General features: G+C 57.8%; 1 protein-coding gene across 1 annotated transcript; it reads right to left on the bottom strand.

Annotated features, from left to right (window-relative positions):
- Positions 1 to 3,774: 3,774 nt before the first annotated feature.
- LOC144676982 (B-cell receptor-associated protein 31-like) lies at positions 3,775 to 14,503 on the bottom strand (the record flags this gene model as incomplete). Its single annotated transcript, XM_078537247.1, has 4 exons — positions 14,334 to 14,503; positions 7,716 to 7,830; positions 4,620 to 4,720; positions 3,775 to 3,919 (listed from the first exon to the last, which is right to left on the bottom strand). Coding segments are annotated over exons 2-4 (338 nt in total), but the record flags the coding sequence as incomplete, so codon positions are not given.
- Between the last annotated feature and the right edge of the window lie 1,525 nt (positions 14,504 to 16,028).

Here is a 16,028-nt window from a genome sequence, read left to right as displayed (position 1 = left end):
GAGAGAGCGCGCCACAGAGAGAGGAGCGCGCCACAGAGAGAGAGCGCGCCACAGAGAGAGAGCGCGCCACAGAGAGAGAGCGCGCCACAGAGAGAGAGCGCGCCACAGAGAGAGAGCGCGCCACAGAGAGAGAGCGCGCCACAGAGAGAGAGCGCGCCACAGAGAGAGAGCGCGCCACAGAGAGAGAGCGCGCCACAGAGAGAGAGCGCGCCACAGAGAGAGAGCGCGCCACAGAGAGAGAGCGCGCCACAGAGAGAGAGCGCGCCACAGAGAGAGAGCGCGCCACAGAGAGAGAGCGCGCCACAGAGAGAGAGCGCGCACAGAGAGAGAGCGCGCCACAGAGAGAGAGCGCGCCACAGAGAGAGAGCGCGCCACAGAGAGAGAGCGCGCCACAGAGAGAGAGCGCGCCACAGAGAGAGAGCGCGCCACAGAGAGAGAGCGCGCCACAGAGAGAGAGCGCGCCACAGAGAGAGAGCGCGCCACAGAGAGAGAGCGCGCCACAGAGAGAGAGCGCGCCACAGAGAGAGAGCGCGCCAAGAGAGAGAGAGCGCGCCAGAGAGAGAGAGAGAGAGAGCGCGCCACAGAGAGAGAGGAGAGCGCGCCAGAGAGAGAAGAGAGAGAGCGCGCCAGAGAGAGAGAGAGAGAGAGCGCCAGAGAGAGAGAGAGAGAGCGCGCCAGGAGAGAGAGAGAGAGAGAGCGCGCCAAGAGAGAGAGAGAGAGAGAGCGCGCCAGAGAGAGAGAGAGAGAGAGCGCGCCGAGAGAGAGAGAGAGAGAGCGCGCCAGAAGAGAGAGAAGAGAGCGCGCCAGAGAGAGAGAGAGAGGCGCGCCAGAGAGAGAGAGAGAGAGCGCGCCAGAGAGAGAGAGAGAGAGCGCGCCAGAGAGAGAGAGAGAGAGCGCGCCAGAGAGAGAGAGAGAGAGCGCGCCAGAGAGAGAGAGAGAGAGAGCGCGCCAGAGAGAGAGAGAGAGAGCGCGCCAGAGAGAGAGAGAGAGAGCGCGCCAGAGAGAGAGAGAGAGCGCGCCAGAGAGAGAGAGAGAGCGCGCCAGAGAGAGAGAGAGCGCGCCGAGAGAGAGAGAGAGCGCGCCAGAGAGAGAGAGAGCGCGCCAGAGAGAGAGAGAGCGCGCCAGAGAGAGAGAGAGCGCGCCAGAGAGAGAGAGAGCGCGCCAGAGAGAGAGAGAGGCGCCAGAGAGAGAGAGCGCGCCAGGAGAGAGAGAGAGCGCGCCAGAGAGAGAGAGAGCGCGCCAGAGAGAGAGAGAGCGCGCCAAGAGAGAGAGAGCGCCAGAGAGAGTGAGCGCAACTTAAGACAATCACTAGATAAAAAGAAAAGCAGGTGCTGGAAATCAGAAATCAACTCAAAATGCTGGAAAAGCTCAGCAGGTCTGGCAGCATCTGTGGAGAGAGAAACAGAGGTAACGTTCTGCGTCTGTATGAATCTATTCGAGTCTACAGGACTCTTCTTCAGAGCCTTGATGCCACTATTAGCACCTTCTTTAGTCTCTAACACGACCCCTAACACTCAGTTTGTCTTGCGTCCGTGACATTTTCGTCCATCTTGCCCGAGCTCCCACCCATCCCCGACCTTCTACGTTGCTCCACCCGCTCTTCAGCAGTATAAAATCCCATCACCTTTCTACCTCTCTTCAGCTCTGAGGAGGAGTCGGACGGACTGGGAACGTTAACTCTGTTTCTCTCTCCGCAGAGGGCTGCCGGGCCTGCGGAGATTTCCAGCATTCTCTGTCGTTCTTTCTTGACGCGAGGGGGCAAGTACTAGGAAAACTAATGGAGCCAAAGGGCTGGAGAGTCCCCTGGATCTGACGACTTGCATCCTGGGGTCTGAACGGAAGCAGATGCAATTTTCCAAAAATTCCCTAGCTCCTGCGTAAGGCCCTGGCAGATCAGTGGCATCACATGGTGATTTTTCATTCAAGATAGGGGGTGGGTAGGTGACGCAGAAAGGTACAGGTCAGCTAAGGCTAATGCCTGCTGCTGAGAAAGTGCTAGAATGCATTATTAATGGGGAACCCGGGGCAAGGGAGAGACTCAAAACCAGGAGGGAGGGGAGGGGAGGGGGGTGAAAAGAAACCAGGAGTGAAGGGAGGGGTGAGGCAAAACCAGGAGAGAGGGGGTGGGGGGAGAGAACAGGAGGGAGGTTGTGGGGGAAGGGGGCACAGCAGCAGCAACACACAGGGGTATGGGTGAGTGAGATATTCGCAGCAACAAGAAGGTTAAGGGGTTGGAAAGGTTACAACGTAAATTAGAAACATTTCAAGGAAGGGAGTGTTTTCTTAGTGGGTCACAAGGGCTGGACTCATCTCTCATGAAGCGTTCGCAATCTGATCCAAACAAGCAAGAAACCACGAGTGTGTGTGTTTGTGTTTGGCTGGGGCCGGGTACGAGCTCCAAGTTCCAGCCAATCTCACAAGCCAGGCACAAGGCCATTCGGCCCCTCTGCCGCGCGCCGGTACTTCTGCTGCGCGGGGTCTCCTCCCACGTGCACCCTCCCCACGTCCCGTGTCGGGGCCAACAGCTCAGGGGGTTTTTTTTTTTATTAAAAAAATGTTTAATCGGCGAAGGGGGGGTCGGTTTTGACACCCCCCCCCACCCCACAAAACTCCAGAGACCTTAGCCCCGGTAATCTGCGTCGCCCGCACCCAGGGAGCACCCGCTTGGCTGGAGGACCCGCGCCTAGGGAGTGCCACACTGTAGGGGTGGGGGGGGGGGGGGTCGATGTTTATCCCCCTCGCCCGACATCACTCATCAGAAAAGAACAAATGACGACCTGGGCTCATTTCGCGCGTCGCTGGTTGTGGGATCTTGCTGTGCGGCAAATCGGCTGCAGTCAGAACGGACGAGGGTTCTCCCCCCTGACCTCCTCGGCCCACCCACCCACCCTCTCACACTCTCCCTCCTCTCCTGACAAAAACTGCCTCCTCCTCCACCGAGCATTGGGTCAACTGCACTCACTGTCCACACCTCTGTCTTACTCAAGTGAACACTTGACGTTTGCACCTCACCCACGCTCGGTGCAGCTTTCCGACGCGTGGCTTGACCCTTGAGCACCATTTGTGACAAGTGCTGGGAAAATTGCCAAGGAGCTTTGAGGGGTGGGCGGGGGAGAGAGAGAGAGAGAGAGAGAGAGAGAGAGAGAGAGAGAGAGAGAGAGAGAGAGCAGGCAAATTGATGTCACATGTGTACACACTGACTGTCATCCCCAGCGGGGCCTGGTGTAACCCAAGGATGGAGCTTTGCTGCCCACTGGCGGGGACATCCAGTATCGCAGGCGTTCCACAGAAATGACAGGTACAGCACGGGGTTAGATACAGAGTAAAGCTCCCTCTACACCTTCCCCATCAAACACTCCCAGGACAGGTACAGCACGGGGTTAGATACAGAGTAAAGCTCCCTCTACACCTTCCCCATCAAACACTCCCAGGACAGGTACAGCACGGGGTTAGATACAGAGTAAAGCTCCCTCTACACCTTCCCCATCAAACACTCCCAGGACAGGTACAGCACGGGGTTAGATACAGAGTAAAGCTCCCTCTACACCGTCCCCATCAAACACTCCCAGGACAGGTACAGCACGGGGTTAGATACAGAGTAAAGCTCCCTCTACACCGTCCCCATCAAACACTCCCAGGACAGGTACAGCACGGGGTTAGATACAGAGTAAAGCTCCCTCTACACCGTCCCCATCAAACACTCCCAGGACAGGTACAGCACGGGGTTAGATACAGAGTCAAGCTCCCTCTACACCGTCCCCATCAAACACTCACAACCAGAGCAGGAGCGCGAAGCCTGCGATGTAGAGGTTCCTCTGGGCACGGAAGAGCTTCATGTGCACGTGATCCTCCGCAATGGGATTGTTCTTCAGGTCCACCTTGTCTGGAACGCCGTACTTCTGTATCTCACGGACCGCGTCTGGAAGAGGAAAGAGACCTAGTGTTTCTCGGGCACCAGCTCAGGACACCCTGCAGCTCCTCACTGCCTGGGCACTGCCCCCTGTATTGGGCAAAGAGGGGGGGGGATCGCACCCTCGGGACAACCTTCACCTGAGGTGTGCCGGGGTCAAGGGTTTGTGGGGGACAGGGGACAGCCGAGGCCACAATCAGGTCAGCTGTTATCATACTGAAACGGCGGAGCGGGGTAGAGGGGCCGAATGGCCTCCCCCTGCTCCTAAGCTTTGGCTCTGCACAGATGCTGCCAAGACCCAGCCAGTATTTCCAGCATTTTCTGTTTTCATTTTATCTCTTTTAGTGAGGTTGGTTGAGATAAATGTTAGATCCAGGACACCACGAAAAGCTCCCCCCAATGCTCAACCTGCTATGTATCAATAGTGGCCGTGGGATCTTCTACCTTCCTCTCAGCACCGAATCCCATCACACAGCCACACAGCTCTCCCTCAGCACTGGCGAGCGGGTCGGGCTGGCGCCGGGAGCGGGTCGGGCTGGCGTTATGAGACTCGAATCCATGACCTTGTAATCTGGTGGCCTGAGCCACACTGAACAGTGGCTGCTGCCTTCGTGAGGGACCCTAACCAGCCTCCCTCACTGACCCGGTGTAACCCACCAACCCCGTCAGCCAGGGGGTCTGAACCGTGCCTCCCGGGCCCGACACCTACCGAATATCAGGAAGATGAGGAGGGCGATGAGGAAGAAGAAGAACTTATTGCCGTAGGTCACCACCAGATTGAAGAGGCCCGATCGGAACAGCCTCTGCCACCTGCAAGCAGAGAGTAACAGGACGGTTAGAAACCTGGCAGCTCCCAGTGTGCTCACTGCCCGCTCGGCCAGCCGAGGTGACCGTCTTTCTCGGGGCGATACCGGGTCGGCGCTCGCCTCGCTCGTGGCTGGTCGTGGGTTCCAACCCCGCCACCCTCCTCTGGCGCGCCCGGCTGTGTAGCAGCCGGAGATCCCTCGCTTGGACGTCTGCTCACCCCCCCGACCCTGTCAGCTGAAGGCACGGCCGCCAATGGCGGAGCGATGGGAATCGGGGGATGCTCGAGAGGCTGGAATTGGAGGAGCGCAGAGATCTCGGAGGTTTGTAGGAGGTTACAGAGATAGGGAGGGTTGTAGGGGCTGGAGGATGTTACAGAGATAGGGAGGGTTGTAGGAGGATACAGAGATAGGGAGGGTTGTAGGGGCTGGAGGAGGTTACAGAGATAGGGAGGGGTGTAGGGGCTGGAGGAGGTTACAGAGATAGGGAGGGTTGTAGGGGCTGGAGGAGGTGACAGAGATAGGGAGGTGTGTAGGGGCTGGAGGAGGTTACAGAGATAGGGAGGGTTGTAGGGGGCTGGAGGGGGTTACAGCGATAGGGAGGGGTGTAGGGGGCTGGAGGAGGTGACAGAGATAGGGAGGGTTGTAGGGGCTGGAGGAGGTGACAGACATAGGGAGGGTTGTAGGGGGTTACAGAGATAGGGAGGGATGTAGGGGCTGGAGGAGGTTACACAGATAGGGAGGGTTGTAGGAGGTTACAGAGATAGGGAGGAGTGTAGGGGCTGGAGGAGGTTACAGAGATAGGGAGGGTTGTAGGTTACAGAGATAAGGAGGGGTGTAGGGGCTGGAGGAGGTGACAGAGATAGGGAGGGTTGTAGGGGCTGGAGGAGGTGACAGAGATTGGGAGGGTTGTAGGGGGCTGGAGGAGGTGACAGAGATAGGGAGGGCATAAGGGGGTTACAGAGATAGGGAGGGGTGTAGGGAGCAGGAGGAGGTGACAGAGATAGGGAGGGTTGTAGGGGATGGAGGAGGTGACAGAGATAGGGAGGGCTGTAGGGGCTAGAGGAGGTGAAAGAGATAGGGAGGGCTGTAGGGGCTGGAGGGGGTTACAGAGATAGGGAGGGATGTAGGGGCTGGAGGAGGTTACAGAGATAGGGAGGAGTGTAGGGGCTGGAGGAGGTTACAGAGATAGGGAGGGTTGTAGGGGGGTGGAGGAGGTTACAGAGATAGGGAGGGGTGTAGGGGGCTGGAGGAGGTGACAGAGATAGGGAGGAGTGTAGGGGGCTGGAGGAGGTGACAGAGATAGGGAGGGTTGTAGGGGCTGGAGGAGGTGACAGAGATAGGGAGGGCTGTAGGGGCTGGAGGGGGTTACAGAGATAGGGAGGGATGTAGGGGCTGGAGGAGGTTACAGAGATAGGGAGGGTGGTAGGGGCTGGAGGAGGTTACAGAGCTAGGGAGGATCGTATGGGCTGGAGGAGGTTACAGAGATAGGGAGGGTTGTAGGAGGTTACAGAGATAGGGAGGGGTGTAGGGGCTGGAGGTGGTTAGAGAGATAGGGAGGGTTGTAGGGGCTGGAGGGGGTTACAGAGATAGGGAGGGGTGTAGGGGCTGGAGGAGGTTAGAGAGATAGGGAGGGGTGTAGGGGCTGGAGGAGGTGACAGAGATAGGGAGGGGTGTAGGGGCTGGAGGAGGTGACAGAGATAGGGAGGGTTGTAGGGGCTGGAGGAGGTTACAGAGATTGGGAGGGTTGTAGGGGGCTGGAGGAGGTGACAGAGATAGGGAGGGTTGTAGGGGCTGGAGGAGGTTACAGAGCTAGGGAGGGTTGTGGGGGCTGGAGGAGGTTACAGAGATAGGGAGGGGTGTAGGGGCTGGAGGGGGTTACAGAGATAGGGAGGGGTGTAGGGGCTGGAGGGGGTTGCAGAGATAGGGAGGGTTGTAGGAGCTGGAGGAGGTGACAGAGATAGGGAGGGTTGTAGGTGCTGGAGGAGGTTACAGAGATAGGGAGGGGTGTAGGGGGTTACAGAGATAGGGAGGGTTGTAGGGGCTGGAGGGGGTTACAGAGATAGGGAGGGGTGTAGGGGCTGGAGGGGGTTACAGAGATAGGGAGGGTTGTAGGAGGTTACAGAGATAGGGAGGGGTGTAGGGGCTGGAGGAGGTTACAGAGATAGGGAGGGTTGTAGGGGGCTGGAGGAGGTTACAGAGATAGGGAGGGTTGTAGGAGGTTACAGAGATAGGGAGGGGTGTAGGAGGTTACAGAGATAGGGAGGGGTGTAGGGGCTGGAGGAGGTGACAGAGATAGGGAGGGTTGTAGGGGGCTGGAGGAGGTTACAGAGATAGGGAGGGTTGTAGGAGGTTACAGAGATAGGGAGGGGTGTAGGGGCTGGAGGAGGTGACAGAAACAGGGGGTTTAGGGTTACCGTGGGAGGGTGTTAGCATAATCGCCAGCAGAGATTGCTTGAGCTGAATATCCTGTTTGTGTGCTGCCGTCGATGAAAGCAGGAGGAATCTTACACGAGGAAACCTTTCCGGGATGTGGAGAGTGTCCCACGAGGAGAGATCGAGTGGAGCGGGCCGATATTCCCTGGAGTTTGAAGGAGGAGAGGTGATCTCATGGAAACGTATAAAAGGAGTTTGACAGGGTCGATGCAGAGAGGCTGTTTTCCCCCATTCCCCCACCCCGGCCGGAGAGTCTGGAACACGGGGAGGGGGGCCGCCGTTTTGGGCTGAGACGAGGAGGAATTCCTTCGCTCCGAGGATGGTGGATCTTTTGGAATTCCCTTCCCCGGAGGAAGCTCAGCCATGGAGTATATCAGAAGCGGAGGAGGGCGAGGGGCTTTCGGACGCTGAGGGAGTCGAGGGATGGGGGCGGGGAAAGTGGAGTCGAGGAGGACCAGCCGCGATGGTATTGAACGGCGGGGAGCAGGTTTGAGGGGCCGAATGGTCTGCTCCTGCTCCGACTTGTTAGTGGTAAAAAAGGGAAAAATAAAAGGTGACTGACTCACTGTTTGGCTGACACGAAGGGGATGCACATTAACAGCAATGCAAACACCTCGGCATATAGGAATCCAGCAACGGCCGTCCATTGTAGACTCATGACGAGGCAGAGCGCTCACAAATCTGTGGGGAGGAGAAACAAAACGTCTTACACGGAGTGTAACTCTGTATCTAACCCCGTGCTGTACCGGTCCTGGGAGTGTTTGATGGGGACAGTGTAGAGGGAGCTTTACTCTGTATCTAACCCCATGCTGTACCTGTCCTGGGAGTGTTTGATGGGGACGGTGCAGAGGGAGCTTTAGTCTGTATCTAACCCCGTGCTGTACCTGTCCTGGGAGTGTTTGATGGGGACGGTGCAGAGGGAGCTTTAGTCTGTATCTAACCCCGTGCTGTACCTGTCCTGGGAGTGTTTGATGGTGACAGTGTAGAGGGAGCTTTACTCTGTATCTAACCCCGTGCTGTACCTGTCCTGGGAGTGTTTGATGGGGACGGTGTAGAGGGAGCTTTACTCTGTGTCTAACCCTGTGCTGTACCTGTCCTGGGAGTGTTTGATGGGGACAGTGTAGAGGGAGCTTTACTCTGTGTCTAACTCTGTGCTGTACCTGTCCTGTGAGTGTTTGATGGGGACAGTGTAGAGGGAGCTTTACCCTGTATCTAACCCCGTGCTGTACCTGTCCTGGGAGTTTAGAGAGAAGGGGAGGGTGTACGTTATGGAAGGATTCGAATATGAGGATGAGAATTTTAAAATGGATGTACTGCTGGTCTGCGAGCACTGGGTCTGATTTGGGACGCAGGACGGCACAGCTTTCGATGACCTGAGGTTTTTGGAGGATAGGAGGCGGGAGACGGGGTAGAAGGCGGGCGACTCCCCGTCCCCTCCCTCAGGAAACCCCTCACTCCCCGTCCCCTCCCTCAGGAAACCCCTCACTCTCCTCCTCCTCCCTCAGGAAACCCCTCACTCCCCGTCTCCTCCCTCGGGAAACCCCTCACTCCCCGTCTCCTCCCTCAAGAAACCCCTCGCTCCCCGTCTCCTCCCTCAAGAAACCCCTCACTCCCCGTCTCCTCCCTCAGGAAACCCCTCGCTCTACCCCCGTCCCTCAGGAAATCTCCCATTTCCCAGCCCCCCCCAACCCTAAAGAAACACCTCATACTACCCCACCCCATCCCCATCAGCAGACCCCTCACTCCCTGACCCCTCCCTCAGGAAACCGCTCACTCCCCGCCCCCCTCCCTCAGGAAACCCCTCACTCCCTCCCCGTGCCCTCCCTCAGGAGATACCACCTTCCCCGGCCCTCCCTCAGGAAACCCCTCCCTCCCTCAGGAAATCCCTCACTCCCCGCCCCCCTCCCTCAGGAAGCCCCTCACTCCCCTATCCCCTCCCTCAGGAAACCCCTCACTCCCCGCTCCCTCGCCCAGAAAACCCCTCCCTCCCTCAGAAAACCCCTCCACTCCCTCCTTCAGGGAACACCTCCGCTTACACCTCCCTCCCTCAGGAAACGCCCTGCAGCCGCCCTCAGGAAACCCCTCGCTTCACGCCACATCCTTCAGGAAACACCTCGCTCCCCCTGTCCTTCCTCAGAAAACCCCTCACACTCCCCCGCCCCCCCACAGGAAACATCACAGTCCCCAACCCCTCCCTCAGGAAATCACTTACTCCCTACAGCTTCCCTCAGGAAAATCCTCACTCCCATCCCGCCACCTCCCACAGGAAACCTGTTACTCGACGACCCCTCCCTCAGGAAACCCCTCACTCCCTCAAAACCCCTCAATCACTCCCTGTGCCCTACCTCAGGAAACCCCTCCCTCCCTGTGCCTTCCCTCAGGAAAACCCTCCCTATCTGCGCCCTCCCTCAGGAAGCCCCTCACTCCCTCCCCAATGCCCGCCCTCAGAAAACCCCTCCCTCCCTCAGAAAACCCCTCACTCGCCGCCCCCTCCCTCCCTTGGAAACCCCTCCCTCGCCGCCCCCTCCCTCGCCGCCCCCTCCCTCCCTCAGAAAACCCCTCACTCGCCGCCCCCTCCCTCCCTCGGAAAACCCATCACTCGCCGCCCCCTCCCTCCCTCGGAAAACCCCTCAGCCTCCGCATCCCTCCCTCAGGAAACTGCTGACTACCCTCCCCCTCACTCACACAGGAACCCCTCACTACCCTCCCCCTCACTCACACAGGAACCCCTCACTACCCTCCACCTCACTCACACAGGAACCCCTCACTACCCTCCCCCTCACTCACACAGGAACCCCTCACTACCCTCCCCCTCCCTCAGAAAACCCCTCAGCCCCCACGTGACTCCCTCAGGAAACCCCTGACTCCCTCAGGAAACACCACCCACCCTGCGCCCTCCCTCAGGAAACCCCTCACTCCCTCCCCATGCCCTTCCTCAGTAAACCCCTCACTCCCTCAAAAAATCCCTCACTCGCCACCCCTCCCTCAGAAAACCCCTCCCTCTCTTAGAGAAGCCCTGAACCCCTCCCTGCCCCCTCAGGAAATCCCTCACTCCCCGCCCCTCCAACAGAAAACCCCTCACTACCTGCCCTCCCCCTCCCTCAGGAACCCCACAGCCCCCGCATCCCTTCCTCAGGAAACTCCTCACTCCCCTCCCCCTTCCACAGGAAACCCCTCAAACACTACAGCCTCCCTCAGGAAACTCCACACTCCCCGCCCCCTCCCTCAGGAAATCCCTTACTCGCCGCCTCCGCGCCCTCAGGAAATCCCACCCTCCCTCAGGAAAACGCTCCCTCCCCGCCGCCTCCCTCAGGAAACACCTCATACTCCCCCACCCCCCATCACCCTCAAGAGACCCCTCACTCCCCGACCCCTCCATCAGGAAACATCTCACTCCCCACCCCCCTCCCTCAGGAAACCGCTCACTCCCTCCCTGTGCCCTCCCTCAGGAGATACCACCTTCCCCGGCCTTCCCTCAGAAAACCCCTCCCTCCCTGCCCTCCCCCACCCCCTCAGGAAACCCCTCAAACCCTACAGCCTCCCTCAGGAAACTCCTCACTCCCCTATCCCCTCCCTCAGGAAATCCCTTACTTGCCACCTCCCCCCTCCGGAAACCCCTCCCTCCCCGGCCCCTCCCCCAGGAAACCGCTCACTTAGAAACCCCTTCACTCCCCGGACCCTCACTCCCTCATGAAACCCACCACTCCCCGCCCTCTCCCTCAGAAAAACCCTCAATGCCCTCCCCCTCCCTCAGAAAACCCCTCTCTCCCTCGGGAAACTCTTCACTCCCTCCCCCTCCCTCAGTAAACCTTACAGACTCCCCTCCCTTAGGAAACACCTTAGCATCTGCCTCCCTCCCTCAGGAAGCCAATCGTTCCCCCTGCACCTTCCCTCAGGAAACCCCTCACTCCCCCGCCCCCTCCCTCAGGAAGCCAATCGTTCCCCCTGCCCCCTCCCTCCCTCCCTCAGGAAACCCCTCACTCCCCCGCCCCCTCCCTCAGGAAACCCCTCACTCCCCCGCCCCCTCCCTCAGGAAACCCCTCACACCCCCGCCCCCTCCCTCAGGAAACCCCTCACTCCCCCGCCCCCTCCCTCAGCAAACCACTCACTCACCCGCCCCCTGCCTCAGGAAACCACTCACTCACCCGCCCCCTGCCTCAGGAAACCCCTCACTCCCCCGCCCCCTCCCTCAGGAAACCCCTCACTCCCCCGCCCCCTCCCTCAGGAAACACCTCACTCCCCCGCCCCCTCCCTCAGGAAACCCCTCACTCCCCGCCCCCTCCCTCAAGAAACCACTCGCTCACCCGCCCCCTCCCTCAGGAAACCCCTCGCTCCCCCGCCCCCTCCCTCAGGAAACCCCTCACTCCCCGCCCCCTCCCTCAGGAAACCCCTCTCACACCCGCCCCCTCCCTCAGGAAACCCCTCGCTCCCCCGCCCCCTCCCTCAGGAAACCCCTCGCTCCCCCGCCCCCTCCCTCAGGAAACCCCTCACTCCCCACCCCGCCCCCTCCCTCAGGAAACCCCTCACTCCCCACCCCGCCCCCTCCCTCAGGAAACCCCTCACTCCCCACCCCGCCCCCTCCCTCAGGAAACCCCTCACTCCCCACCCCGCCCCCTCCCTCAAGAAACCCCTCACTCCCCACCCCGCCCCCTCCCTCAAGAAACCCCTCACTCCCCACCCCGCCCCCTCCCTCAGGAAACCCCTCACTCCCCTCCCCGCCCCCTCCCTCAGGAAACCCCTCACTCCCCCGCCCACTCCCTCAGGAAAACCCTCACTCCCCCGCCCCCTCCCTCAGGAAACCCCTCACTCCCCACCCCTCCCCCTCCCTCAGGAAACCCCTCACTCCCCACCCCGCCCCCTCCCTCAGGAAACCCCTCACTCCCCTCCCCGCCCCCTCCCTCAGGAAACCCCTCACTCCCCCGCCCCCTCCCTCAGGAAACCCCTCACTCCCCCGCCCCCTCCCTCAGGAAACCCCTCACTCCCCACCCCGCCCCCTCCCTCAGGAAACCCCTCACTCCCCTCCCCGCCCCCTCCCTCAGGAAACCCCTCACTCCCCCGCCCCCTCCCTCAGGAAACCCCTCACTCCCCCGCCCCCTCCCTCAGGAAACCCCTCACTCCCCTCCCCGCCCCCTCCCTCAGGAAACCCCTCACTCCCCTCCCTGCCCCCTCCCTCAGGAAACCCCTCACTCCCCTCCCCGCCCCCTCCCTCAGGAAACCCCTCACTCCCCTGCCCCCTCCCTCAGGAAACCCCTCACTCCCCCGCCCCCTCCCTCAGGAAACCCCTCACTCCCTTCCCCGCCCCCTCCCTCAGGAAACCCCTCACTCCCTTCCCCGGCCCCTCCCTCAGGAAACCCCTCACTCCCCTCCCCGCCCCCTCCCTCAGGAAACCCCTCACTCCCCTCCCCGCCCCCTCCCTCAGCAAACCCCTCACTCCCCTCCCCGCCCCCTCCCTCAGGAAACCCCTCGCTCCCCCGCCCCCTCCCTCAGGAAACCCCTCACTCCCCCGCCCCCTCCCTCAGGAAACCCCTCCCTCCCCACCCCGCCCCCTCCCTCCCCACCCCGCCCCCTCCCTCAAGAAACCCCTCACTCCCCACCCCGCCCCTTCCCTCAGGAAACACCTCACTCCCCGCCCCCTCCCTCAGGAAACCCCTCGCTCCCCCGCCCCCTCCCTCAGGAAACCCCTCCCTCCCCACCCCGCCCCCTCCCTCCCCACCCCCTCCCTCAAGAAACCCCTCACTCCCCACCCCGCCCCTTCCCTCAGGAAACACCTCACTCCCCTCCCTCAGGAAACCCCTCACTCCCCGCCCCCTCCCACAGAAAACCCCTCACTCCCCTCCCCGCCCCCTCCCTCAGGAAACCCCTCACTCCCCTGCCCGCCCCCTCCCTCAGGAAACCCCTCACTCCCCACCCCGCCCCCTCCCTCAGGAAACCCCTCGCTCCCCCGCCCCCTCCCTCAGGAAACCCCTCACTCCCCACCCCGCCCCCTCCCTCAGGAAACCCCTCACTCCCCACCCCGCCCCCTCCCTCAAGAAACCCCTCACTCCCCACCCCGCCCCCTCCCTCAGGAAAACCCTCACTCCCCACCCCGCCCCCTCCCTCAGGAAACCCCTCACTCCCCACCCCTCCCCCTCCCTCAGGAAACCCCTCACTCCCCACCCCGCCCCCTCCCTCAGGAAACCCCTCACTCCCCTCCCCGCCCCCTCCCTCAGGAAACCCCTCACTCCCCCCCCCGCCCCCTCCCTCAGGAAACCCCTCACTCCCCTCCCCGCCCCCTCCCTCAGGAAACCCCTCACTCCCCTCCCCGCCCCCTCCCTCAGGAAACCCCTCACTCCCCCGCCCCGCCCCCTCCCTCAGGAAACCCCTCACTCCCCCGCCCCCTCCCTCAGGAAACCCCTCACTCCCTTCCCCGCCCCCTCCCTCAGGAAACCCCTCACTCCCTTCCCCGGCCCCTCCCTCAGGAAACCCCTCACTCCCCTCCCCGCCCCCTCCCTCAGGAAACCCCTCACTCCCCTCCCCGCCCCCTCCCTCAGGAAACCCCTCGCTCCCCCGCCCCCTCCCTCAGGAAACCCCTCCCTCCCCACCCCGCCCCCTCCCTCCCCACCCCGCCCCCTCCCTCAAGAAACCCCTCACTCCCCACCCCGCCCCTTCCCTCAGGAAACACCTCACTCCCCGCCCCCTCCCTCAGGAAACCCCTCGCTCCCCCGCCCCTCCCTCAGGAAACCCCTCCCTCCCCGCCCCCGCCCCCTCCCTCCCCGCCCCGCCCCCTCCCTCCCCGCCCCGCCCCCTCCCGCCCCGCCCCCTCCCTCCCCGCCCCGCCCCCTCCCTCCCCACCCCGCCCCCTCCCTCCCCACCCCGCCCCCTCCCTCCCCACCCCGCCCCCTCCCTCAAGAAACCCCTCACTCCCCACCCCGCCCCTTCCCTCAGGAAACACCTCACTCCCCGCCCCCTCCCTCAGGAAACCCCTCACTCCCCTCCCCGCCCCCTCCCTCAGGAAACCCCTCACTCCCCTCCCCGCCCCCTCCCTCCCTCAGGAAACCCCTCACTCCCCTCCCCGCCCCCTCCCTCAGGAAACCCCTCACTCCCCTGCCCGCCCCCTCCCTCAGGAAACCCCTCACTCCCCACCCCGCCCCCTCCCTCAGGAAACCCCTCACTCCCCCTCCCCTTCCCTCAGGAAACCCTCTCACCTCTCCCAGATTGTTCCAGTCTCGGGACGGTGACGATACTTCCTGGCGCGCGGAGGGCGTGGCTGACCTTTGAACCTCACCTACCGTCGCAGGAGGAAGTGACGTAGGCGCGGCCTGGGCTGGGCTGCAGCCTGGGGCTCGATTTATCTCCAATCCCACCCCCTGAGGGGCTGAGTGAGGTGATCAGCTTTCCCATCAATAGTGTTGATAGAAATAGATTTATTCAACATTATTATTGTTAATTATTATTATCATTGTTGTGGAATTATATTATTAATGTGATAATCATTATTGTTAATTATTAATTCTTTTATTCATTATTGATATTTAATATTATCATGGTTAATTATTAATGAATATTATTATAGTAATTCATTGTTAGCATTATTGTTAGTAACATTCTTATTCATTATTAATGTTATTATTACTGCAATTTTCCATGACTATTAATGATTAAGTATTAAGTACTACATTTTCCCATTAGTAATTATTAATATTTGTTAATATTATGTCTAAAATATCATTAATAATGTGGAATTGTAGTGGCATTAATAAATAATACTTAATAAGAATGGAAAACGGTATTAATTATTTTCTTAATAATTAACAATAATTAATAATGGGCAATTAATAATTAGTACTTAGTAAGAATGCAGAGTGGTAGAAATGACACTAATTAATAATGGGGAATTAATATTCATTAATAAGAATGGAAAATGGTAGAAATAATGTCATTAATCATTAATAATGGGGAGTTGTAGTAACAATAATAATTAATAGCCATTAATAATAATGGAAAATGGTAGAAATAAGATTATTAATAATTAATAAAGGAAATTGCAGTGACATTAATAATATTGGGAAATGGTGGAAATAATATTAATGATTTATAAAGGAGACAATATTACTAACAGCAATAATTGTAGAAATTAACATTAAATAAAAATAATATTTAATAACAAAGCAATAATAATGAATAACAATATTACTATCATTAATAACAGTAATGTTAATGATAATAATGTATAATGACCTTAATAATAACAACTATACAACAAAAACAACAATAATAATTATTAATATTATTACTAACATGTTCTATTGTCATTTATTATTAATTATTAATATTATTATAATTCGCCATTAGTTATTATTAATATTATTACTAACATTTCCCATTATTAATCATTAATATTCCCACAATTTGCCATTTGTAATTGTTAATTATTAATATTATTTCCAACATTTTCCATTATTATTAAGCATTAATAGCATTACTACCATTTCCCATTAATATTAATAGTCATGAATTATTAACAGTATTACTACCATTTCCCATTAATATTAATAGTCATGAATTATTAATAATATTACTCCCACTGTTTTCCATTATTATTAATGATTAATCATGAATATTACTCCTAAATTTTTCTATTGTTATTCATGATTAATAGTAACATTTTTCATTGTTATAATGATTAAAATTACCATTATTGTTATAAATAATATTGCTATTAATAATAATGAGCTACCATTATGGACTATTATTATTGTTGCTATTAATATCATCATTATTATTATTTTTAAAACATTGTTACTACAGTTTTCTATTATTATTAATTATTATCACCATCAGTTGTTAATATGATCATTATTGTCATTAATATTATTGTTATTAATAAAAGTATGATTGTC

This window comes from Cetorhinus maximus, unplaced genomic scaffold (assembly GCF_964194155.1).
Source record: "Cetorhinus maximus unplaced genomic scaffold, sCetMax3.hap1.1 HAP1_SCAFFOLD_2099, whole genome shotgun sequence".
NCBI lineage: Eukaryota > Metazoa > Chordata > Chondrichthyes > Lamniformes > Cetorhinidae > Cetorhinus > Cetorhinus maximus.
This window is presented reverse-complemented; position numbering and strand designations above follow the sequence as displayed.